Source organism: Chlamydotis macqueenii, chromosome 25, assembly GCF_036417535.1.
Source record: "Chlamydotis macqueenii isolate bChlMac1 chromosome 25, bChlMac1.mat, whole genome shotgun sequence".
Lineage (NCBI taxonomy): Eukaryota > Metazoa > Chordata > Aves > Otidiformes > Otididae > Chlamydotis > Chlamydotis macqueenii.
Genome location: NC_141580.1, coordinates 4253452 through 4276422, shown reverse-complemented (window position 1 = coordinate 4276422; position 22971 = coordinate 4253452). Strand labels below are relative to the sequence as shown.

The 22971-nt window shown below is 67.4% G+C and overlaps 2 protein-coding genes across 9 annotated transcripts; both read left to right on the top strand.

The window, feature by feature from the left end:
• Positions 1-240: 240 nt before the first annotated feature.
• On the top strand, positions 241-3019 carry VPS25 (vacuolar protein sorting 25 homolog). The gene is made up of 6 exons (XM_086766802.1): positions 241-341; positions 480-625; positions 708-761; positions 1070-1158; positions 1693-1768; positions 2325-3019. The coding sequence occupies exons 1-6, from the start codon at positions 295-297 to the stop codon at positions 2435-2437; spliced, it is 525 nt and encodes a 174-aa protein (XP_086622928.1). The 5' UTR covers positions 241-294; the 3' UTR covers positions 2438-3019.
• A 5711-nt stretch (positions 3020-8730) lies between these two features.
• Positions 8731-21329, top strand: WNK4 (WNK lysine deficient protein kinase 4). Of its 8 annotated transcripts, none has more exons than XM_086766632.1 (20): positions 8731-9233; positions 14588-14760; positions 15002-15222; positions 15317-15474; positions 16081-16169; positions 16245-16464; positions 16541-16871; positions 17048-17178; positions 17251-17318; positions 17400-17541; positions 17610-17726; positions 17803-17958; positions 18267-18324; positions 18466-18618; positions 18795-19381; positions 19630-19726; positions 19824-20253; positions 20418-20620; positions 20751-20851; positions 20939-21329. In XM_086766632.1, the coding sequence occupies exons 1-20, from the start codon at positions 8799-8801 to the stop codon at positions 20954-20956; spliced, it is 3888 nt and encodes a 1295-aa protein (XP_086622758.1). In that variant the 5' UTR covers positions 8731-8798; the 3' UTR covers positions 20957-21329. The 8 variants fall into 8 exon arrangements, with proteins under 8 accessions (XP_086622758.1, XP_086622754.1, XP_086622752.1 ...); XM_086766628.1 differs by having other exon boundaries at positions 19821-20253; XM_086766626.1 differs by having other exon boundaries at positions 18264-18324.
• The last annotated feature ends 1642 nt before the right edge of the window (positions 21330-22971 follow it).

Genomic DNA, 22971 nt, shown 5'->3' with positions numbered 1-22971 from the left:
CCGTCCCGTCGGGGCGGGGCTCTGCGGGGCGGGGCTTCCTGGGAGGGGGCGGGGCTGCGCCGGACGGAGCCTGGAAGGGGCGGAGCTGCGCCGGGGCGGTACCGGAGGCGGGGCTCGGAGGGGGCGGAGCCTGGAGGGGGCGGGGCTGCACAGGGGCGGTACCGGGGGCGGGGCGGAGCCTGGAGGGGGCGGGGCTGCACCGGGGCGGTACCGGAGAGGGCGGGGCTCGGCGGGGCGGGCCGGAAGCGGGGCAGGCCGGGCCGGAAGGCGGCGGTGGCGGCGGTACCGGTAGCGATGAGTTTCGCGTGGCCGTGGCAGTACAGCTTCCCGCCCTTCTTCACGTGAGCGCGGGGCAGTGGGCGGGGGAGCGGGACCGGGACCGGGGGGACCGGGGCTGGGGGTGCGGGGCCTTGGGGGGGGCGGGGGAGGGGTCTCCCCGCGGAGCCCCCCGGCCCGGTCGCTGAGCGGAGCCCCCGCAGGCTGCAGCCCAACAGCGAGACCCGGCAGAAGCAGCTCTCGGCCTGGTGCGCGCTGGCGCTCGCCTACAGCCAGCAGCACCGGCTGCCCGCCATGACGGTGCGGGAGGCCCAGGACAGCCCGCTCTTCGCCAACCAGCGCCTGCAGCGTATCCTTTGGGGCCTGCCCGGCCCGGGGTGCCCCCTGCCCCCCACCCCACCGTCCGCGAGCCTTCCTTAACCCCCGCCCAGGGAAGCTCCCGCTGGAATCCATCCAGGTGGTGCTGGAGGAGCTGCGCAAGAACGGTGGGTGCTGGCCGGCCGGCCGGCCCGTGGCTAGCGGGGCAGGGAGGGTGGGAGCCGCTGGGCAGGCTCGCGCCACGGGCAGGGGCCCGGCACCCTTCTCTGCCCCTTCCAGGGGCAGGTTAAGCCGTGGGAGGAAGAGCAGGGTGGAAAGAGAAATTAGGTTTTGTACGCATAGAGACAGCTGGGAAGGTGGGGCGAGCGGCCGCGGGGTGGGGAGGCCCTCTGGGCACCATGTTGTGAAATGTGCGGGTTTGATCGTTGCTGTAGGCTTGCGCTCTGATTAAATACCTTTTCCCCGTTGATTTTAGGGAACCTGGAGTGGCTAGATAAGAACAAAACCAGTTTTCTGATCATGTGGAGGAGACCAGAAGAATGGGGAAAGCTCATCTATCAGTGGGTGAGAACGTAGGAGCTGCCTCGCCCCACAGACCGGGCTGTCTGTGGCTGGGAGGAAAGGTGGTATTGGCTGCGGTTTGTCTAAAGACCGCTGTAATATTTTTCTCTTGCTTCCTCAGTGCTTTTACTTTTCTTCTTCCGTTTCTCTCTGTTGCAGAGAAGCACAGAGATGTTAACAGCTTTTTACTTGCTGTGAGATGCAGTTTGAGCGGCGGATGCACAGTCGTTCACTCCCGCTGCAGCCGGCTGTTCCGGAGTGAGGACAGAGCAGCGTTGCTGCGTTGCTTTCCTACAGCACCGGTCCTTAATTGTGGAGCACACGGGCAGGGAGAGCAGAGGGGCAGGGAAAGGAGCCGTCTTAGTTTCCTTAGGCGTCATTTCTTGACTCTCTGGTGCCCCAGAGCATTTCCAGAGTATTTTTGCTCGTGGAGTGCTGTCCGCGTTCCATTTCGCTTGCACTGAGATGTAGGAGAGGTCGTGCTGAGGATGTTCAGTCGCAGGGATGAGATTTGCTGTATGGCTTTTATGTTTCCAGGTGCTGAAGAACGGCTTGACCAACTCTGTGTTCACTCTGTATGAATTAGCCAGCGGAGATGACACAGAGAACGAAGGTAACGTCGTGTGTTGTGTTCCGGAGCGGGTTTTCAGAGCACGCTCGGTTTGAGTGTGTAAACAGTTCGTTGTCAGATTATAGTTTTGTAGATTAAATATTTTTAACTTGCTTCTGCAGACTCACAGGGGTGACCACTGGCAAATGCTGCTCTGAAGACTTTTTTTTCTCTTTGCATGAACATCTCCCCTTGTTACCACTCGTTGCATTTTAAACCTCCCCCTGCCCTGCAAGCCTCCCTAGTGCCCAGCTCTTTGTCTGGCATGAAGTGTTGTGTTTTTCTGCCTTCTGCGCCGCTGCCTTTGAGACTGCTGTGACTCATTCCCTTCCGTCTGTTGACCTTCAGGCTTTCTTCCTGATGCAGCGGTGTGGTGATGAGTCTGTCAGTGTAGCCGTGACTCTGGCTTTGCCGTAGTGTTATGGCTCTGGAGTCTCTGGTGCTCCCCAGAGCCCTCTGCTTCACTGCCACCAGTCCCTGGACTTTCTAAAAGCCTGTTTGTTTCCTGATGTGATTTTTTTTTTTTTTTTCCCTCCTGTTGGTCTTTGTCCTTCCCTAGAGTTCCACGGCTTGGATGAGACTATGCTGCTCCGTGCCCTGCAAGCCTTGCAGCAAGAACACAAGGCTGAAATTATCACGCTGGACGATGGCCGAGGTGTCAAGTTCTTCTGAGAGGAGCCCCCTCCCTTCCACTCTTCTCTGGCCGCTGAAGCGGTTCTCGCTGTGGAGGTTCGCTCTCCTGGCCTGGTTTCAAGCTGTGACTGCAAGCAGCTGTGTACTCGGGATTTCTTGGGGCAAGGAGAACCTGCAAGGCCTTCCAAAGACGTGACTTCTTATAAATACTCAGACATCCTCTGTCTGTCTTTTCTCCCCGTTGATCGTGTTTGAGAGGCTAAAGCTGCTCCAGGCAGTTCCGAGAGGGACCACCCAGAAGTGAAATACTGGGACTGCTCCTCTTGCTGATCCCCTGACCTTGCTGATCCACGGAGCGGTCTCTTCAGCTGGCTGGCCGAGCTTGGCCTCGAAGGGCACCTCCTTCCCTCCTGGCAGCCGCACGCCTGGGCTCTGCAGTCCCTGCTGCATTGCTGCGCGGGGTGAAAGCAAGCATGAGGAACCCGCTGCCGCTGCTGTGCCGTAGAAGACCTCAATGGCGGAATGATACGTGCTTGCTGCGAAGCAGGCTGTGCAGTGTGGTGGGGGTGGATGCCAAGGAACTAATTGGAAGTAATTAAAATGAGATATATTTATAGAGCAGCCTGGGTGTTTTCCTCTATCTCTGTTTTCCCATCAGAAACAAAACAGAGCGGCGTACCGGATTCTTGCCCTTCAGCCGCGTTTCCTTGCCACACCAGATGAACGCAGCGGCGTGCTGGGGAGAGGGTGGGCCTGCCGAGCCCTCCCGCCCGAGGGGGCAGCACAGAAGGTTTTTTTTTCCCCACGCCAGAGCTATGGACCGTGTGGGCCCTTACTGCCTGTCCAACAGCGGTTGGTAGAGGGTATGACCGAGGTTTTGGATTCTCAGTGCTGATAACCAAGTACCCAGATTGCCAGAAACCACGACGCAGGCACAGTCTTTGCCCCAGTAAACCCTTAGTCGCTGACCAGGGGAAGCTGGACAGCTGTGCCGGGGAGGATCGCGCTCGCCTTTCCCCTTCTTTGCCTGAGCATTCAGCGCTTGTTGCAGGCAGAGACGGGGGCTGCGCTGGAGCCACCTTTGATCAGCCGCGGGGTGGTCGTCCTCAGGATCCGGCGGAGCGGACGGCACCTGCTCCCTGGCACGTTTTAGCCGTCTGTCCCCAGCCGGTGCCGAACAGCGTGTCCTGCCTGCCCTGCCCTGGGAGGATGACGTGGCGCTGGCTCAGCTGCGGCGCTGCTGACAGCCCTTGTCCACGGTGGGTCATTTTCACTGTAGACAAGATGCCGGAGTCCAGGCTGAGTTTGCGGGGCTGTGAAATTTCAAAGTTTCCTTTTTGTAGCGGGAGTCCGTTGAGCTGAGCTGCGCGGGATGTGCCGGCCTGGTTTGGCCGCGTTGCTCTGGAGCTGCCGCTGAAGCTGGCAACCGGAGTTCCTCTCTGTGCCGAGGGCAGCAGTGCTGTGGAGGAATTCCTGTGTGCCGGCGCTCCTCTGCCGGAGAAGGGCACCGGCGGCGCTAGCGCCGAGTCGCTGACACACTGGATAACGTGGTCTCCGATCCCTTCTGTTGTCCCTACGAGCACTGAAATGCCTTAGGTGAGCGAATGGGATGGCGCAGCCCGCCATGAGCGCGCCTGTCCCGTTCCTGCCAGTCCCGCAGCAGCCTGAGGGGGGAACGCAGGCTGGTTTCGCGTGCCCTGCTCTCAGGTGCCTGTTCTGACAGCCTGGGCCAAGCCCCCACCCCAGCCGCGAGGTTTGGGGGCAGAGGATGGACACGGCAGCCCTCGGGGGTGGACACGCTGGGGACGCAAAGAGCTGTCTTGGCCTCGGTGCCACTGTGCGCTGTTTCTCCGGGGAGCGTCTGCAGCGAGCTGCGTTTCGGTGCTGGCTGTTCCGTGCCCGATGGCATCTGCGTTTGATCCCGAATAAAAGCCTTTAGCAGCCAGGCCCGGCATGTTTGTATTTCTTGCTCTCTGTGTGCGTGATGCTGACCTCTCGGCGTTGTGCTCCGGGTTGCGTGTGCTGTACGTAACCTGGCTGTCCTTGAGTGAGGCTGTGTTCTTAATTGAATTTGCTCCCTTCTTAGGAAATGGCTGATGTGACATTAGATAAGCTTAAAAACAGCCTTTTTCTTTCCAAGGCGCTCCTGGCAGTGATTCACTGCTCTTTTTCAGCTTCCCACTTAGTTGCTTACTTAATGAGAGGAGGAGGAGGAAGAGTATGTACCCCCTTTCAGACTGGACGTGCTGTAAAATTCCTTTTTTCCACCAGTTACGGAAGGTCTCGTCCAGCCGTGCCTGGGAGCTCCTTGCAGGACCAACTCCCTGGGCCGGGCGCTACGCGGCGAGGTGCTTGCAGGCGCTGCTGTCTGCGGGCGATCGCCCTTGGGGCCGTGCGGTGGGTCCTGGGGCTGGACCAGCCGCTGCTGGAGGGAGCGGATGCTCCCCGGCTGTTCCCTGTGCGGAGGATGAGGCAAATCGTAGCTTGTTGTCATGTAAGCTGCTGCCAGGAGATGAAACAAAACCTTTTAATTATCCTCTGAAACCGGCGTCCTTCTCTTTATTCCGTGCTTCGTAGCGTTTGGTGACGTAACCACGGGACTGGGACGCCAGAGCCAGCCTGGCTTACGTTGCCCGGAGATGTGGCTGGAGGCTGCTCTGGTGTGGAAGCCCCTGGGAGTTCAAAAACCAAACCCAAACCTCTGCACTGCCAGGCGTACCGTCACGGAGGGGCTCACCGTGGCGTTTCTGGGGGGGGGCTGGTGCGGCCTCTGGCCCGTGGCCGCTCTGAGGCCGTTGCCACGTCTGGCCACGGCGATTAGGGGCGATTAGGGCTTGCTGGCCAGGGCGAGGCGGCGGTGGGGGGCTGGCGCTGAGATAAGGCACTATCAGGCCCTGCACACTCGGATCCCGCTGCTCGGAGAAGGGGAAACGCCGAGAGGGTTCTCATTTAATGTGGCTTGTTAGGGGCAGGAGTTGTTTCGGCTTGATAAATTTATATGTTGGGATAAACTTCCCGGCAGGTTACATCTGTAACTGGGCTGAGGAAATCCTCCCAAGTTATCTGCCTGAGGGCAAAGCCACAGCTGAGGTTTGGGTGGCATCTCCTCGCTGAACTCCTGTGTTAGGGCAAGGAGGGACGTGGCAGGAGGGGACCAGGAGCTCCCGCGGGGCTGAGACCAACCGTGAACCAAGCGCTGGGTGGCTGCGGAGCCCTCCGCTGCTCTGACCCTTCCCAGGATGGGTGCCGCAGCCCGAGCTGCTCATCCCCCGTCGGCGGGGACCGCCCGCAAGCGGGCTCATCCTGGCCCCTCCGTATCCCACCCCGAGCTCCAGGATCAGAACGGGCGATCCCTGGCAGGGCTTTTGCTGGAGCAAGGAGCTGAGCAGGGCTTTGATTCATTATCTAATCCTGAGGAGAGCGATTACACAGTCCCCTGTTCTCTTCCTGGCAGCCAAATGCGAGTGAGAAATGGGTTACGTTGCCTGATTGCAGCGGTTCCTCAAAGCGGAGGGCTGGCGCTGGCACCCGCAGCCCAGAAATGTCACCCTGATAACGGCCGGGGAGCTGCGGGCACCGGTGAGCGCTGCAGCGGGCAGCTGATTGCAGAGCAGGAACCTTCTGATTTTGGGCCAAGCTGGCTCCAGCTGGGTGTCCCGGGCCAGGTCGGGGGGGGACCTGCACCCCTGCCCAAGCTGCCTCCCCCCTGCCAAGCTCACGGTGTGGGGCGGCATTTGGGGGGATGCGGTTGGGGAACTTCTCAGCAGTTGGACCAAACTTCATCCCTGATTTCCCCTCCCGTCTGCAGGGACCTTGCCAGGACCGGGAGGCTCCTCTGCTCCTTTGGGATGTCCTGGGGCATCTCGTTTCACGATGAAAACACTTGATAAGGGGGCGGGAGCCTACCAGAGACCAAGCCGAGGCCCTTGCCCGGCTCCGCGTCTCTCACCGAAGAGCTCGGGCTCTCTGCCAGCCTGGGCTGTGTCCCTGTGCCTGGGCAGCATGGGGCTCCTGGCAGGGACCACCAGATGAGGGTGGCCGCAGAGCCACCCCGCAGGGGCTCGGGCAGCGTTTTGGCTCTCCGGGACCCCTGCTGCTGCTCAGAGCTGCGCGAGTTTGCTCTCCCTGCCCAGCTTGGGGCTGGCCACCCTCGGGCCCCCGTCGCGGACGTGCTGGGTCTGTCCTGCGGCTGCCGTGCAGAGGGAGCGGGGAGCTGGGACTGGTTTTCTCTCTTCGGGCTCCCCAGGCTGCAGCCAGCTGAGCCGGATGCCCTGGGAGCACGCGCCCGTCCCGGGGGTGGGAGCTCCCAGGCCACAGGGCGCCCATTCCCTCCCAGGACAGATCTGCTTTCCTGTTTAATTTAGGAAGCGATCAGTATGCGCTGGGATCGATCCTCGGGCAGGCCCCTGCGCTGCTGGGTTTGCCTCTGCTCCGAATGAGACGCAGCGCTGCCCGTCCTGCGGATCTGGCTGTGGATTTTTGGCCGAGAAGGACTGAAATCTCCACCTCTGACGGAATCTGTAGTCTGGAGAGGATAAAAATAAAAACAATTACTTTTTAAGCAGGGAGGTTTTCAAACCTGACGTATGCGACGCGGGTGAAAGCCGCAGCCTTGTGTCCTGTGACGGGCTCCGGCGGCGAGGCAGGGGCAGGGAAGGCGCTTTGCTCCTTACGTTGTGCAGCCTGCGAGGAGCTCGAGGAGAGAGCCCAACAGGGCCGGGAGAGCCCGAGAGATGCAGCGTTGGAGGCAGCCCTGAGGGGATCCGGGGTGCACCCCGTTCTGGCAATGGATCTGCTGAGAAGCGGGCAGGTTCTGGGCAGGCCTGGGGCAGGGCGCATCCGAACAAAGCCCGTTGTTTGGCTGGGATGTGTCAAACTGCGTCGCATCTTACACCACGAGAGTCTCCCACGGCAGGGCCAGCGAGAGCCCTGCGCCCCTCGGCCCATCTGTCTCTGGCAGCCACGGATGCCGGTGCTCGGGCCAGGGGGACGCCTCTCCCGCGGGCAGCGGGCAGACCCCCGCGCTGGGCTGGCACTGAACACGCGTCGCTCTGCCAGCGCCAGCTCTTCCCCCGGGGACCGAGCCCCACGCACGCCGTGGGGAGCTCAGGGCTGGGTGAGGATGCGATCACTGCTCTCTGCTCACCAGCCGGGCTGTGGGCGAGCGGCAGGGGTCAAACCCCTTCCTGCAGAAGGGGGTACCTGGCCCCTCCGGTGAGCCGGAGAGCGGGGCTGGGCGAGCGGGGTCACGCCGGGGGAGCAGAGCCTGCGTGCCTGGGAGATCGACGCTGCGGCACTCAGCCTGGCCAGGGCTTCTCCCAGAACATTTCGTTAAATGCTTCTCAGCAGACAGGGGGGTTTGCGGGGCTGCCCTGTGCGGGACGGGGTCTGCAGCCCCGGGATCAGGCGGCCTGCACCAGGTTAGCATTTGGGGAGGCCGTGGCTGCGCTCTCTCCTCAATGTTTCCAGTGTGGTTGAGTAGAAACAATCTGACCTTAGGGAAAAGAAATTAGCGCCGGCCTCAATTGCTTTGTGTTTTGAGTAAACAGCCTCACCGGGTGGAACAACCTCCTCCTTTAACCTGCACAGACAACAAGCTCTTGTCCGGCCGCCGGCTCGCCCAGGGCTGACACACGTGTTTGCGGCCTCCCGTTTGCGTGACCCTAACTTCAGGATTTTGGACCGCAGTGAACCCGGAGAGGCACGGCTGATCCCAGAGCCAGGGGAGCGGGATGAGGCTTCTCCAGGACACGGGGCTGGAGCCTCTGGTCAGAAGCTCTGAGGAAAATGTCCAAACCGGGCACCTTCGTGCGCCTCGGCTTCGGCTGCGTCGCCCGGCCGGGGGCTTCGGTGACAGCGGCCCCAGCGCCTGGGGAGGGCAGGGGCTGTGGGGTGGGGGAGTCTCGGAGCCCCGAGTGGGAGCTGGGCAGTGTGGGTGGGTGGGGGGGGTGATGCCCACCGACCCCACGGACAGGGCTGGGGTGCGGGGCCGGGGTGCGGGGCCAGGGTGCAGGGCGCTTGCCCGCTGCACACAGCCGTGTCGGCAGCCACGGTGCCGGTGCCCGTGCCCGGTGCCAGTTCCCGATGCCAGTGCCAGTGCCAGTGCCGAGCCCTGGCGCCGGTTCCCGGTGTCCGTGCCCAGTGCCCGCTGTCGGTTGCGGGGCCGGTGCCGATGCCCGGTGCTGGTGCCGGGTGCCGGTGGCGCAGCGCAAGGCGGGGGGGGCGGTGGCCGCGGGGGGGCGGGCCCGGGCGGGGCGGGGGAGGTGCCGCCGGGCGGGGCCGGGGCCGGGGCCGGGGCCGGTGCCCGGGCCGGGGCTCGGCGGTCGCTCCGGGCTGCGGGGCCGCGGCGGCACCGGGTGCGAGGCTGCGCGGGAGCGGCCGCCCCGGCCGGGCCGAACCGATGCTGGCGGCCGGAGCCATGTCCCAGCCCGAGGCGGAGCGGGGCGGCGGCGGCTCCGCACCGGAGCCGGAGCCGGAGCCGGGGCTCCCCGGGCGGGCCCCGCACCGCAACCGCAGCCGGCGGCCCTCGGGGCGGGACTCCCGCCGCGCCTCCTCCCGCTTCAACCGGCGGAGCTCGGCCGAGCTGGAGCTGCTGGGCTACCCGGGGCCGGATGGGGGGCTCGGGGCGCCGGGGTCGCCGCCGCCGCCGGGCGCCGCCGGGCGCCGGGAGCCGGAGGAGACGGAGAGCGAGGAGGTGGAGACGCGCGCTGTCGCCACCTCCCCCGACGGCCGGTTCCTCAAGTTCGACATCGAGATCGGCCGCGGCTCCTTCAAGACCGTCTACAAGGGGCTGGACACGGAGACCACCGTGGAGGTGGCCTGGTGCGAGCTGCAGGTACGGCCGCGCTGCCGGGACGGGGCGGGGCGGGAAGGGGCTGCCCGCACCCTGCCCGCACCCTGCCCGCACCCTGCCCGCGCCCGCAGACCCCTGCCTCGGGGGAGGGGGCGTCGGCAGGGGCAGCCGGACCCTTCTCTGTCCGGTTTCCCCGGCGTGGGCAGCAGCCCTCAGCGCCTCTGCCCGCTGCTACCTGCCCGGGCTGCTGTGCCGGGACCGCTGGCGTCTCCCATGGGCTGGAGCCCATCCCAGAGAGCGCAGGCACCCGGGATCCCCCGCTCCTGCCAGGCACGTCGGTGCCCTTTCGGCCCAGGTCCGCTGCAGCCGGGCAGGCTCGGGCTGCCTGTGCTGCCCTGCGCTGTGCCCGATTCTGCCGGTGCCTCGTGGGGCTCTTGGCCTGGGCCCAGGCTCCCCGCTTAACGCCGCTGCTCCCGGCCCTCCTGCCCGTCACGTGCTGTTTTCCATTTTCCTTCTCGCCGCCTGCTCTATGGAGCGCGCCGGGACGCCTGTGCTCCCAGTTTCCGCCCCAGGGGTTTACAGGTGGATCCAGGACCGGTTACGGGGCTGAGCGCCCCGCTGCTTTTTCAGCGCCTGCCAGCTTGCAGCTTTCCCTTTGGAAGGGCAGCGAGGGCAGGGGTGCCCTCTCCTGTGCCGGCCTCCGCACGCGCGCCTGTGCCAGTGCTGGAGCTGGCTCCGAGGTTTGCTCCGATAGCCCTCGGCGTGCTCCGGGGCACGTGCCTGCAGCGAGGCGTCAGTCGGGAGCAGGGTACGGCACGACCTTGGTGCGCTCCGGCTGCTTGACCTTGGCTGACGCCGTGCCCGTGGGCACCCGCGTGTGGTTTCTGCGATGCTGCCAGGGGCTCTCTGCTGGGAGGACCTGGACCTGTGGTTTTCCAGGTCTCTGAGCAGCATCCCCATCTCTTCTCTACCATCGCGCTCCTCTGTTCCCTTCGCTGCCCTGCATCCCGGCAGCAGGATGCTGACAGTGGGACGTTGAGGGCAGTGGTGAAGGTGTTGCCTCCGCAATGCCTCTCCCGCTTGTTGCTTTTACTGGGACTGATGCTGTCAGTGGAGTCGCACAGAGAGAGCCGTCCCGTGGGGCTTCCTTTTCGCCTTGGAGCCCCTGGGGAGGGGCTTCGGCGCAGTCCAAAGTCTCCAACGGGCTCCTGACCCCGGGGGTGGCTGCGGCGGCTGGAAGGTCCAAGTCCTTGTTTACACAGGAAAACGTGTCTTGCGAGTTTGTTGTCTTGTTCCTAAAACCTCGGTGTGGCTGCAGGTGGCTGCCCAGGCTGGGTCTGTGGGGTGGCTGCAGCCCAGTAGCGCGAGAAGAGATGCAGAGATAGCGGTGGATGATTTCTGGAGGGGCTGACGGTGGCCTCTCGGTGGGGAAGGTGAGGTCTTGGGCCTCCGCCTGCCTTCACGGGTTGCACAATTGCTTCAGCCGGCTGCCGAGAGCTGGCTCAGCGCTCCCTCCCTCCCGCGGCCCCGTCTGAACGCTCCTGAGCTCCCTTTGAGTCCCAGGTCCCTTCGGGTGGCGGGGGAGGCTCCAGCCTGCCGCTGAGCTCTCCTTGGCGAGCCCGGGACCTTCTCTGGGTGAGTCAGCCGTGCCAGGCGCTTCCCTCCTGGCCGGCTCTGCGGGTCTCAGCCTCTCGCCGCAGCCGTGCCCCTGCTCTCCTGCGCCAGCAGCCAGCACGCATGGTGGGTCTGGCAGCGTGGCTCGCTCTCTGCCCTCCTGCTTGTCCCTGCGGATGGGCTGTGCTGCCCTGTGGGGCCCCTGTCCCCACCCCGCTGTGTCAGAGCGGTCCCGCGTGTCCGCTGGGGCTGGACGTGGTCCCCGGTGCCCGTCCTGCGGCCCAGGGCAGCGGCCGCCTGCGCGTGGGGCTCTGCTTGGCAAAGGGGTGGCAGCGAGGTGGCTGCCGGGGGGGACGAGGCTGCGGTCTCCCAGGTGGAGGAAAGGGGGTCGGGAAGCGCAAACGCTCCCGTGCCTCGAGTCCAGCAGGCACATGCTGGCCCCGCTGCCTTGCCGGGCTGGAGCCGCGGGAGCCACTCGCTCGGCCCACGGGGAGCTGGCGGGGGACCTGTGCGGAGAGACCAAGCGCCTGCCGGGGGCTGTCCCGTCAGCATCGTGCCCTGTCTGGCAGACCTGGCTCCCCTCCGCCGTCTCCCTCCCAGGGGAGCGCAGCCCGGCTGTAGCCGGGAGCCCCTCGAGGGCCGGCCGGCGCGGGCAGCCCCAGCCCCGCTCCTGTCCTGCAGCCCCGGCGCCTGCCCCCCGTCACTCCCTCCCCAGCCCCATATTCAGCCCTGTCCCGCTGACTGCTCTTTATCCAGCGTCTCTTGTCCCAAAATCCACGTCCCGTGGGGGGCTGAGAGCACAGAAGCAGACTTTTGAAAGTTTGGTTTTTTCAGCAATCATGCAAAGAATCAGACACTGTGACACAAATATGGGATTTGGAACCGCAAATAAAAATGGTTGTGGTTCTGCCCTTTTAAAAATAGCTTTGTCCTGTGTCTTTCACAGTTCTCTTTTTATTGCCTTTCAATTCTAAATGAGTACCTAACCTCAGCTCTGACCTGTTCCGGTCCGGAGAGCCTCGTCCAGCTGCTGTGAAGGCTCCTGATCCCAAATCCCATCCCGTCCTTGCCCTGCCCTTCCCTCCCCAAGACCTGGTCACCTGGAGGCCGTTTTTGCCTGTCCCCTGCGTTCCTGTGGGACCCCTCTGGGGCCCTGCCCGTCCCTGTCCCCCGGTGCTTCTGCCCCCCGGTCCTGAACGCGGCGTCTGTCTTTGCCTCCTGCCCGCGTCCCGCCACCTCGCCGTGACCTGTTTGTACTTTCCAGCTTTAGACTGGGAACTATTTCTGTTGATAGGTGCCGCGGGCAGCGGGGAAGGAGGAAGCAGGGAGGAAACTGGAGGCCCAGAGCGGGATCGAGCTGTAAATACCTGGCCGTGAGCGGTTTTCCCGTGGGTCCCCTTGGGCTCCCTGTGGGCGAGAGCGGCTGTGCCTCGCCCAGGTCAGGCAGGTAACCTCAGCCGGCTGCCCCAGGGTCTGCAGGGCACCCTTCCTCCAAAATTCCTGCATCTTCCCCAAAATCCTGTCCATCACATTCCCAGCCCGTCCCACTTGTGCTGTGGCTCATTCTGCAACAGCCTGGTGAGGGACTGAGGCAGTGCCCGGGGCTCAGCCCCATGTGGGACTGGGAGCTCTGCCTGTCCGGGAGAGGAACCGAGGAGCCTGGGGGGGATTTGCTGAACGAGGGTCCTGCAGGATTGGGAATGCGAGCGTGTACATGCTCGTGTACCTGCGAGCACGCGCGAGGTCACCACTTGCCAAGCGGTGTGGGGCAGACCCCTGGGGATGAGCGGTGGGGCTGCTGCCGTAGTGCCGGCTCCTCTGCCAGGGCCCGGGGGGGACCGTCCCGCAGCTGGAGGTGCCGGGGCCATGGCCGGAGGGAGGGTGCTGGGTGCCTGCTCTGTGCTCCACCACGGCACCGTGATGAGCATCCCCGCGGTGCGCGAGTGCCTCCCTTTCCGGGCGCGACCGCCACTCTCAGCCCCGCACAATGGGGCTTTCACGGGCTGCCACGGGACCCCCTGCCCGGGGCATCGTGGAGCTGGGGCCCTGCGAGGGCTGCAGACTCTGCGCCGAGCGCCGGCGCTTCCCCGTGCTGGGGAGAGCCTCCCGCCGCAGAGGCGAGAGCCGTCCTCGGCCACCGTGCCTGGCCCTCCCTCCTGTCATCTTGGCCTCGTCTCCCGCCGTTGGCCGTGCCGGGCTCCCCGGCAGCCAGCTCCTGGCTCGCGGGATGGGGCTGGACCGCTGCCACCCAGCTCCTCACCCGGCCCCGCGCCGCCATCCCCAGCCCCTCTGCCCTGCACGAGGTGCTGCTAGGACAGGACATGCTGTCCCTGCGCGCCGTGCGGGGTGGCGGCACCCTGCCTGCCCTGCCCTACGCGACGCCCAGGCCCTGGATGAGCGGCTCCTCCAGCCGGGCTGGGCTCTGTTCCTCGCTGCCGGTGCTCGGTGGGAAGAGCGTCGGGATGCCCGGGTGCAGGACCGGCTGCCGCTTCGGTCGTGCGGGAGGAACGGTGCCAGGCGAGCCCGGCAGTCCTGGCACGGGCTGAGGGAACGAGCTTTGCTGTGGGCACCCCGGGAGAGGTGGCCCCGTGCCGGGGGTTCTGCCTGGGGCTGCGAGTGGCATGGTGGGGGCCGCGCTGGCACGACGGCTCCAAGCGGGATCCCCTCTTGCTGAGCTGGGAGAGCAGTGGCCGCCCGTGACTCCCTGCCTGCCCTTGTTCGTAGCCCGTGTCGGCTTCCCCCGTGCCCTTGCAGGTTTGCAGGGCTCAGTGACGCCTCCGGGAGCGGGGGGCCAGGGGGTCTGAGGGTGGCCGTGGCGCTGGGCAGGGCAGCCGGTGTGCCGCGGTGCCGCGCAGGGGCTTTGGTTGCTGTTTTGCTCCTCGGGTATGAAAGGTCCCATTCATCGCGCTGCAGCAGGGCTCAGGTTCTCCTCTGGGTCCCCGCGCGTGTGTTAAAAGCAGAGGGGATTACGGAGCGGCTCCAGCCTGGCCGTGGGGCCGGCCGTGATGCAATGAAAATATTACGAAAGCCGCCTGGGCTGATGGATGGCGGCCGCCGGCCAAAGAGCTGAGCGTGGCTCTGGCAGCGGCTGGTGGCGGCAGCGCCGTGGCCGCCTGCAGCGTCTCCGCTTTCCTCGGCCCCACAAGCGTGGGCTGGGTGGGGGTCCTGGCGGAGCGACCCCCGGTCTCTGCAGTGGCCGGACCCTTCGGGGTCCTGGGCTGTGGCGGAGTCGTCGCAGGGGATGCTGCTCTGCTCTGCTCTGCTCCTTGGGCAGGACCAGGCTCCTTCTGGGTCTGCCCTGGCTTCGGGGCCGTATCCCTCCCGGATGAGGGGTCTGCGTCCTCCCCGCTGGCCCCGGCCCCAACTCCGCTCAGTGCCCGTGTCAGCACTCGGCTTCGGTTTCCACTTTAATTAACTCAAGCAGGAGGAACATGGAAAAACCTGAGCTGGAGCCTCCCCCGCCTGCTTTCCCCAACAAAGGCCTCATTGAGCCTGGCCCGGCACCCTGCCACGCCAGTGCCCGCTGCTGGGAGCCGGCGGGGGGCAGAGGGGCCGCGGCCGTCGGGTCCGCATGGGGCACGCGGGCACCGGCCATCACAGAGCCCCTGCGCGTCCTCTTGGCTGGGTGGACAGCAGGTCTGACCCCAGCTTCGCACTGCGGGCCGCAGCAGCCCCCGCTGCCTCGTACAGAGGACGTGAGGGTCTCTTGTAAGCCAGGGTGTCCCCTCTGTGCTCCCTCGGGACCCCACGTGCCCCCCTCACCTCCCCGCTGGCTCCCGCAGACGCGGAAACTGTCGAAGACGGAGCGGCAGCGGTTCAGCGAGGAGGTGGAGATGCTAAAGGGGCTGCAGCATCCCAACATCGTCCGCTTCTACGACTCCTGGAAGTCGTCCGTCAAAGGCCAGATCTGCATCGTGCTGGTCACAGAGCTCATGACATCCGGCACCCTGAAAACGTGAGCAGTGGCTGCCAGGTCGGGGCGCGCAGGGTCCCTGAGGCGACGGGGAGGCGAGGGACAGGTCTGCACCCCCCTACCTGGGCGCTTGACGTGGGCACTCATGTGGGGATGGTGGGCTCCAGTGGGATTGGGGCGGCTGATGGGGCAGGGCTGGGAGCTGGAGACAGAAATCGGGGTGGGAGGGTCACTGCTGGATGTTTGGAGACCCAGGGTCCCAGCCCTGTGGGTCCCCCGGCAGCTATCTGAAGCGGTTCAAGGAGATGAAGCTGAAGGTGCTGCAGCGCTGGAGCCGGCAGATCCTCAAGGGGCTGCATTTCCTGCACACGCGCTCGCCCCCCATCATCCACCGCGACCTCAAGTGCGACAACATCTTCATCACCGGCCCCACCGGCTCGGTCAAGATCGGGGACCTGGGCCTGGCCACGCTCAAACGAGCCTCCTTTGCCAAGAGCGTCATAGGTGGGGTCCCAGCGCGGCCGGGCTTGCGGCCGCCCTGCGGCGGCTGCGGGTGGGTCGGCGCCGTGGGGGTGCTGAGCCCTGCCGCTGCCCGCAGGCACCCCCGAGTTCATGGCGCCGGAGATGTACGAGGAGAAGTACGACGAGGCGGTGGACGTCTACGCCTTCGGGATGTGCATGCTGGAGATGGCCACCTCAGAGTACCCGTACTCCGAGTGCCAGAACGCCGCCCAGATCTACCGCAAGGTCACCTCGGTGAGCGGCCCCGGCCGCCGGGCTGGGGGGAGACGCTGCTGGCTGGTGCCGCGGGCATGGGAGCCGGGCTGGGGGGGCTGGGGATCCTGGTCGGATGGAGCTATTGGGCCTCACCACTCCCCAAAACGTGTCACTGTGCAGGTTGTGCAAACCTCTGGCATGTGGAGCCCGTGGCGGGCGGGGGGGCCACAGCTTGGCCAGACCCCGCGTCCCTTGCCAGGCGCTGCCGGTGCCTTAATGGGGTGGAACGGGAGCGGGACGGCGCAGCCACCCCCTGCCTGGGGCACCACGGCTGCCAGCTCCGGCCGGCTCCTGCCTGCTGGGGTGGAAACTCAGACCCTTGGGGCATCCTGGCCCCGGCTGCCCGTGCAGGCATGCACTGCCCGGCCACGGCTCCGGTGGCCCTGGACTGGGAGCCCTGTCCCTGTGCGTCCCCTGCTGCTGGCGAGGCTGTGCCTGGGGCGCAGGGGGCTGTGGGGCTGCAGTTGCCCGGGGAGCATCCGGCAGCACCGCAGCCCCACGGATCCTGGGTTCAGCCCTGGGCCCTGGAAACTCGGCGCTGTGCCAGGGTCTGGCACAGGAGGCACTGACGCTTGTCACCCCCAGGGCCTGAAGCCGAGCAGCTTCTACAAGGTGAAGGTTCCAGAGCTGAAGGAGATCATCGAGGGCTGCATCCGCATGGATAAGAACGAGAGGTGGGGGGGGAGCAGAGGCCTGGGTGGCAGAGCCCCCCGGGCCCCCAGCCCCGTGCTGAGCCGTGCTCCCCGCAGGTACACCATCCAGGACCTGCTGGAGCACTCCTTCTTCCAGGAGGACACGGGGGTGCACGTGGAGCTGGCCGAGGAGGATGACGGCATCAAGTCTGGGCTCAAGCTCTGGCTGCGCATGGACGACACGAAGAAGCTGCACGGCAAGTACAAGGACAACAACGCCATCGAGTTCCTCTTCGAGCTCTACAAGGACGTGGCGGAGGAGGTGGCCCAGGAGATGGTGGGTGCAGAGACGGGGGGACCCTGGGCACCACGGGGTCCCTGCGGCCCGACATGATGAGCCCCCTCCCACGCAGGTGGTGCTGGGCTTCGTCTGCGAGGCAGACTACAAGCTGGTGGCCAAGGCTGTGCGGGACCGCGTGGTTGCCATCAAGCGGAAGCGGGAGAAGCTGAAGCGCGCCCAGGACGTGCCGTCACCTGCGGAGCCGGAGCAGCCCCCAGGCGTCCTGCGGCTGCTGGAGGAGCTCAAGTCCCCGCTGCCGCCCGGTGCCCCCGCGCCCACCCCGGCCACCCTCGGCTCTGGGGACTCCGTCTTCAGCAGCGCCTTCCCGCCAGAGCCCGAGGAGCCGGAGGCTGACCAGCACCAGCACTTTGCCTACCGGCACACCAGCTACTCCTCGGCCACCTGTGCGTAGGCGCCAGGCAGGGGGACATCAGGGTGACCCAGGGCGGGAGGTGGGCGGCAGGGGTCCCTCCCCCCCTCCAGCCGTGCCGTGCACCCAGCCCCAAAGCTGTTTCCCAGGGGTACAAGCCAGGGAGGGGGCTGTGGCTCCGGCCGTGCTCACGCAAGTGCTCCTCCGCAGCCGACTGCGAGACGGACGGCTACCTGAGCTCCTCGGGCTTCCTGGACTCCCCAGACCCAGCCCAGCGCAGCTTCTCAGCGGGGGACCCTGCCAGCCCGCCGCCTGCCCGCCCCACGCGCTGCTTCCCCACGGTGAGCGGGGCCCCACGGGGCTGGGGGTTCAGGGCGGCCGTGGCGCCGGCTCACGCCATCCTCTTCCCGCAGAGCATCGCGGTGCAGCTGCCCACCGAGCGCCTGCCCCCCGCCAGCGGCTTCTCCTCCCCGGTGGACAGGTGAGGCCGCGGGGGGCTGGACGGGGAGCGCGGCGGCTGGGAACGGCTGCGCTGATGCTCCGGTGCTTGACCTTCCCGCAGCTACGCCTCGGACGTGGCGTCCGGCATGAGCGACGGCTACGAGGGGCTCTCGGCCAGCGAGCGAAGCACCAAGCTGCCACCCAAGCGCGCCTCGGGGAAGCTGCTGCGGCGCCGAGCCCGGTCCAGGCTGCGCATCACCAACGTGAGTGTGGCGGGCGCCGGGCGGGCGCGCGGGGGCTCCCCGGGCTGAGCCAGCCCTGCTGCCCGCAGATCTCCGACAAGAACGATCGGGTAGTGGAGTGCCAGCTGCAGACCTACAACAACAAGATGGTGACCTTCAAGTTCGACCTGGACGGGGACAACCCGGAGGAAATTGCGGCTGTCATGGTGAGCGCGGGGCAGGGACGAGCGCGGGGACCTGCCCGGTTGGGTACTGGGTACTGACGGGCCCCTCCGCCCCCAGGTCCACAACGAGTTCATCCTCAAGTCGGAGCGGGATGGCTTCATCCACCGCATCCGGGACATCATCCACCGCGTGGAGACCCTGCTCCGCAAGGACGGGCGCGGTGCCGCCGAGCTGCCCGAGAGCCCCAAGGCCGAGCGCGGCGCAGGCAGCCCCGTGAGTGCCCACCCCGCCAGAGCTGGGGAAGCCATCGATGCTGAGCGCAGCTGGGGGTGCTGCCCGCCCCCGGGGAGCCCAGCGGGGAGGGGGCTGGGGTGCAGGGTCCCCCAGCCCCAGGCAGGAGTGGCCCCGTGTCAGTTGCCCGCTCCCAGGACGGATCGTGGGACCTGGGCTCCCTGCCCAACGGAGCCGCTGGCTCCTGTCCCCGCATGTGATGGGGCCGGGGTGGGGGCCAGCGAGGGCTGGGCTCAGCCTGTCTGGGGTCTCTGCCCCGGTGCTGGGCTCAGCCACGTCCCTCTCAGCAGGCGGACCTGCAGCTGCAGGAGCTCTCGCGCTCCATCTCCTCCTCATCCTCGCTCAGCGGTACGTCTCTGCCCCTGCGCGGGCTCTTCCCGTCCTCCCCCAGCCCCGTGCGGGGTGGGCGACAGCCCTGGCTGAGCCCAGGGGGTTCCGTGGGGCACGTCCTGCCTCGGCTGAGCGTCGCTCGTCACCCCTGTGCCGCAGACCTGGGCTGCACCAGTCCCAGCCTCTCGGTCCAGTCCCCCGTCCTGCCGTCGCTGAGCAGCTCCCCGTCGGAGAACGACCTTGCCAGCCCCACGGAGCCGCCGGCAGCCCCAGCCCGTGAGCCGCAGCCAATGCTGCCGGGGTCCCCCGCAGGTACCAGCCCTGGCAGGGCCCGGAACGTCCGTCCCTGCGGAGCTGCCGGCCGCAGCCCGTGCAGCCGCCGCGCCCTGGCCGGTCCCTCGCTGGCTGGAGGCTCTGAGCTGCCTGGGCAGGGGAAGGAGGGGGCTCGTGGGGGTCAGGGGCCGCTCCTTACGCTCCTCTCTCCGCAGGCTCCGTGCAGACCTGGCCCGTGGCCTGCACGGCTCCCTCCTGGCTGACGGCGTCGCCGGCGTTCGCACAGACCCCCGCGAGCACCCCGGAGGGGCCCATCCCACCGGCCCTGCCCCAAGCCCTCCTGTCCCCGCTTCAGCTCCCCACGTCCCCTGTCCCCAGTGGGCCCAGCAGCCCCCTCAGCCCCCCTGTGACCAGCACGCCCTGGTCCCCCACTGCCCCCCTCCTGTCTCTGGCCAACGTCTTCTCCCTGGCAGTGATGAGTGTGGCCCACACGCTGCTGCCCGCCGTCTCCTCCATTGCCAGCTCGGGCGGGCACCTCTACCCCCAGCTGCTGCCGCGGCCGCAGAACCTTGTCCTGGGGCCCCCGCGCTTCGTCTACCCTGACCCTGCCAGCATGGCCAAGCCAGCCCCGGCCTGCGGTGGGACCCTGGAGCCAGCGGGGGCTGATGTCCCCACTGCCGGGGGGCCCGTGCCATTCCCTGCCCTGGCACCGGCCCCGCTGTGCCCCGCGGGCAGCGAGGTTGCGGGGAGCCCCCTGACATCGCCGAGCACGTCCCCGCTGGGGAGCCCCGAGGGCAGCACGGTGAGTACGGGGGTGGCAGGGGCTCCCCAGAGCCGCTCGAGGTGGGGCTCAGCGCCGAGGGGGCCGGGTTGTCGCTGCAGATGCTGCCCTGGGATGGGACAGGGAGCCCCGTGGCGTGGGGAGCCCCTGGGAAGCAGGGAGGGCAGAGCGGGCAGGGGGTCCTGGGGCACAGGAGCAGCGGTGGAGTGGGAGCAGGAGACCTGGGGGGAGCTGGGGTGGGGCGGCTGACGGCACTCGGATCCCTGCAGGGGCTGCCCGGCTCCCCCAAGCCCAGCCACCCGCTCATCATCTCGGAGTCGCCAGCCCCCGGCGTGCCCAAGGCCCGGCTCTCGCCCATCAACGAAGGTGAGGTGGGGAAGGGCTGAGGCTGCGCTGCGGGACTGCGACATCCCCGCCAGCCCAAACACCCCAAACCCCACCAACTGCCCCCTGTTCCCAGCAGAAGCCAGGCCCCAGATCCTGGGCCGGTTCCAGGTGACACCCACCAAGGACCTGGCCGCGACCTTCCCGGTGCCGGGCAGCAGCGAGGGCAGCAGCGAGGGCGAGCAGCGCGGCGCGGAGCCGGCAGCCAGCGGCTCCCCCCTGCCCGCGGTCCCCGACACAGGGGACAGCTCAAGCAGCGACTTGGACTCGGTGCTGCAGACGGCGGAACAGGACCCCGAGGCCGAGGAAGCGCTGCCCGAGGAGGCAACGGCGGCGGCGGCCGAGAGCGACCGGGAGGGCCCTGGGGAGGAGGGCGCAGAGAACGCGCCCCAGGCGGTGCTGAGCCAGGTGTGGCTGAGCTACTCCCGCAGCTTGTCCTACCTGAGCAGCGACGACACCGAGAGCGAGGACGAGGAGATCTGGGAGGAGCTGCAGAACCTGCGCCAGAAGTGAGCGACCTCGCGGGACGAGGGGGAGCAGGGTGGTGGGCCGCAGCCGGGAGGCAGCGCGGGGGCTGCAGGAGGGGACCCGCAGCCTCCCCAGAGGCCCTGGCTCGGCCCGGCGCGGCGCACGGCTCGGCTGCCAGCGCCCCCCACCCCCGTCTCCTCCCCAGGCACCTGGCCGAGGTGCAGCTGCTGCAGAGCGCCCAGAAGAAGGAGATCGAGGAGCTGTACCTGCGGATGGGGAAGCAGCCGCCGCTGGGCATCGTCTCCCCCGCCGCCATGCTCTCCAGCCGCCAGCGCCGCCTCTCCAAGGGCAGCTTCAACCCCTCCCGCCGCAACAGCCTGCAGCGCCTGGAGCTTGCGCAGCCCCCAGGTGCCAGTCCCCCCCTGCCCCAGCTCCCTCCGGGGCCCCGCGGGACGGGTGGGGGCTGCGGGACGGGGACCTCCGGGGCCAGGGGCGCCAGGCCCGTCGGCGCCCCCCGCTCAGGGCCGGTCTGTCCCAGCAGGGATCATGCGCCGTAACTCGCTGAGCGGCAGCAGCACGGGCTCGCAGGAGCAGCGGCTGAGCAAGGGGGTGACCTTCGCCGACGACCTCGGCCGGATGGTAAGGGGCGGGGGGGCTGACCCCACCGCCAGCGGCCCCCCGGCGCTCCCAGCGAGCCCAGCTCACCGCTGCTTCTCTCCCCAGTAGCCGACGGGCCAAGAGTGACTTCATGAACTACCTCAACCGAGTGCCTGCTTCCCCGGCGGTGGGCGAGAGCCCCTGCGCCTCCTGCGAGGACAGCGGCGGCCCCCCACCCACCCAGGGAGCCCACCCCCGTGCCCCCACGGGCAGGAACCCGCTGCCTCTGTATCAGAGCGAGGGCAGGCCTCGGCCTTCCATCTCCTCCCTCCTTGCGCGGCCCCGGCCCCCTCCCCGCCGATCCCAGTTTGCCCCAGCTGCAGGCCGCGTGCGAGGCGCCGCCACCCCCGAGGGCTTCACTCCGAGCTGAACCAGCACCCCACACCCGAAACGCCCCCGCCGCCACGCTGTCCTCCAGCCCCGCTCCCTGCGCGGGGCCCGTGCCCGCCGCCACCCTGACCCCGCTGGAAGAAGCTTCCCTTGGCCCCGCAAGGCGACGGAGCCGGTGCACCAGGAAGAGCAGCGCGCACTTTGTTACAAACTCATGTCTGGAAAGTGTTTTCATAAATCCGAATTAAATACAAATGGGGTTCGTCTGGTTCTGGTCAGCGGGACTCGGGGGCTTGCGGTTGGCTCGCGGTAAGAGATGGTAAAACGAAGAGCAAACCAGAAAATCCCCCCATCGCAGCGGCTGCCTGAGCGGGGGGTGGGATCCTGAGCTGGGGGTGGGATCCTGAGCGGGGGGGTGGGATCCTGAGCTGGGGGGTGGGATCCTGAGCGGGGGGGTGGGATCCTGAGCTGGGGGGTGGGATCCCGAGCTGGGGAGTGGGATCCCGAGCTGGGGAGTGGGATCCTGAGCTGGGGGGTGGGATCCTGAGCGGGGAGTGGGATCCTGAGCTGGGGGGTGGGATCCCGAGCTGGGGAGTGGGATCCCGAGCTGGGGAGTGGGATCCCGAGCTGGGGAGTGGGATCCTGAGCTGGGGAGTGGGATCCTGAGCGGGGAGTGGGATCCTGAGCTGGGGGGTGGGACCCTGAGCTGGGGAGTGGGATCCCGAGCTGGGGGGTGGGACCCTGAGCGGGGGGTGGGATCCTGAGCGGGGGGGTGGGATCCTGAGCGGGGGGTGGGATCCTGAGCGGGGAGTGGGATCCTGAGCTGGGGAGTGGGATCCCGAGCTGGGGGGTGGGACCCTGAGCGGGGGGTGGGATCCTGAGCGGGGGGGTGGGATCCTGAGCGGGGAGTGGGATCCCGAGCTGGGGGGTGGGATCCCGAGCGGGGGGGTGGGATCCTGAGCGGGGGGGTGGGATCCTGAGCGGGGGGGTGGGATCCTGAGCTGGGGGGTGGGACCCTGAGCGGGGGGTGGGATCCCGAGCTGGGAGTGGGATCCTGAGCTGGGGGGTGGGATCCCGAGCTGGGAGTGGGATCCTGAGCTGGGGGGTGGGATCCCGAGCGGGGGGGTGGGATCCTGAGCGGGGGGGTGGGATCCTGAGCTGGGGGGTGGGACCCTGAGCGGGGGGTGGGATCCCGAGCTGGGAGTGGGATCCTGAGCGGGGAGTGGGATCCTGAGCGGGGAGTGGGATCCTGAGCGGGGGGTGGGATCCTGAGCTGGGGGGTGGGATCCTGAGCGGGGGGGTGGGATCCTGAGCGGGGAGTGGGATCCTGAGCTGGGGGGTGGGATCCTGAGCGGGGGGGTGGGATCCTGAGCGGGGGGGTGGGATCCTGAGCGGGGGGTGGGATCCTGAGCTGGGGGGTGGGATCCTGAGCTGGGGGGTGGGACCCTGAGCGGGGGGGTGGGACCCTGAGCGGGGAGTGGGATCCTGAGCTGGGGGGTGGGATCCTGAGCTGGGGGGTGGGATCCTGAGCTGGGGGTGGGATCCTGAGCTGGGGGGTGGGATCCTGAGCTGGGGGGTGGGACCCTGAGCGGGGAGTGGGATCCTGAGCTGGGGGGTGGGATCCTGAGCTGGGGGGTGGGATCCTGAGCTGGGGGTGGGATCCTGAGCTGGGGGGTGGGATCCTGAGCTGGGGGTGGGATCCTGAGCTGGGGGGTGGGATCCTGAGCTGGGGGTGGGATCCTGAGCTGGGGGGTGGGATCCTGAGCTGGGGG

Excerpts from the sequence above, each read along its gene's own strand:
- VPS25 (XM_086766802.1), top strand. The coding sequence starts at position 295 with ATGAGTTTCGCGTGGCCGTGGCAGTACAGCTTCCCGCCCTTCTTCAC. Across the intron at positions 626-707 it reads CGCCAACCAGCGCCTGCAGC|GGAAGCTCCCGCTGGAATCC; the intron begins GTATCCTTTGGG and ends ACCCCCGCCCAG. Across the intron at positions 1,159-1,692 it reads GAAAGCTCATCTATCAGTGG|GTGCTGAAGAACGGCTTGAC; the intron begins GTGAGAACGTAG and ends TTATGTTTCCAG.
- WNK4 (XM_086766625.1), top strand. The coding sequence starts at position 8,799 with ATGCTGGCGGCCGGAGCCATGTCCCAGCCCGAGGCGGAGCGGGGCGGC. Across the intron at positions 16,465-16,540 it reads AGGAGGTGGCCCAGGAGATG|GTGGTGCTGGGCTTCGTCTG; the intron begins GTGGGTGCAGAG and ends CCTCCCACGCAG. Across the intron at positions 17,179-17,250 it reads CCACGCGCTGCTTCCCCACG|AGCATCGCGGTGCAGCTGCC; the intron begins GTGAGCGGGGCC and ends CTCTTCCCGCAG.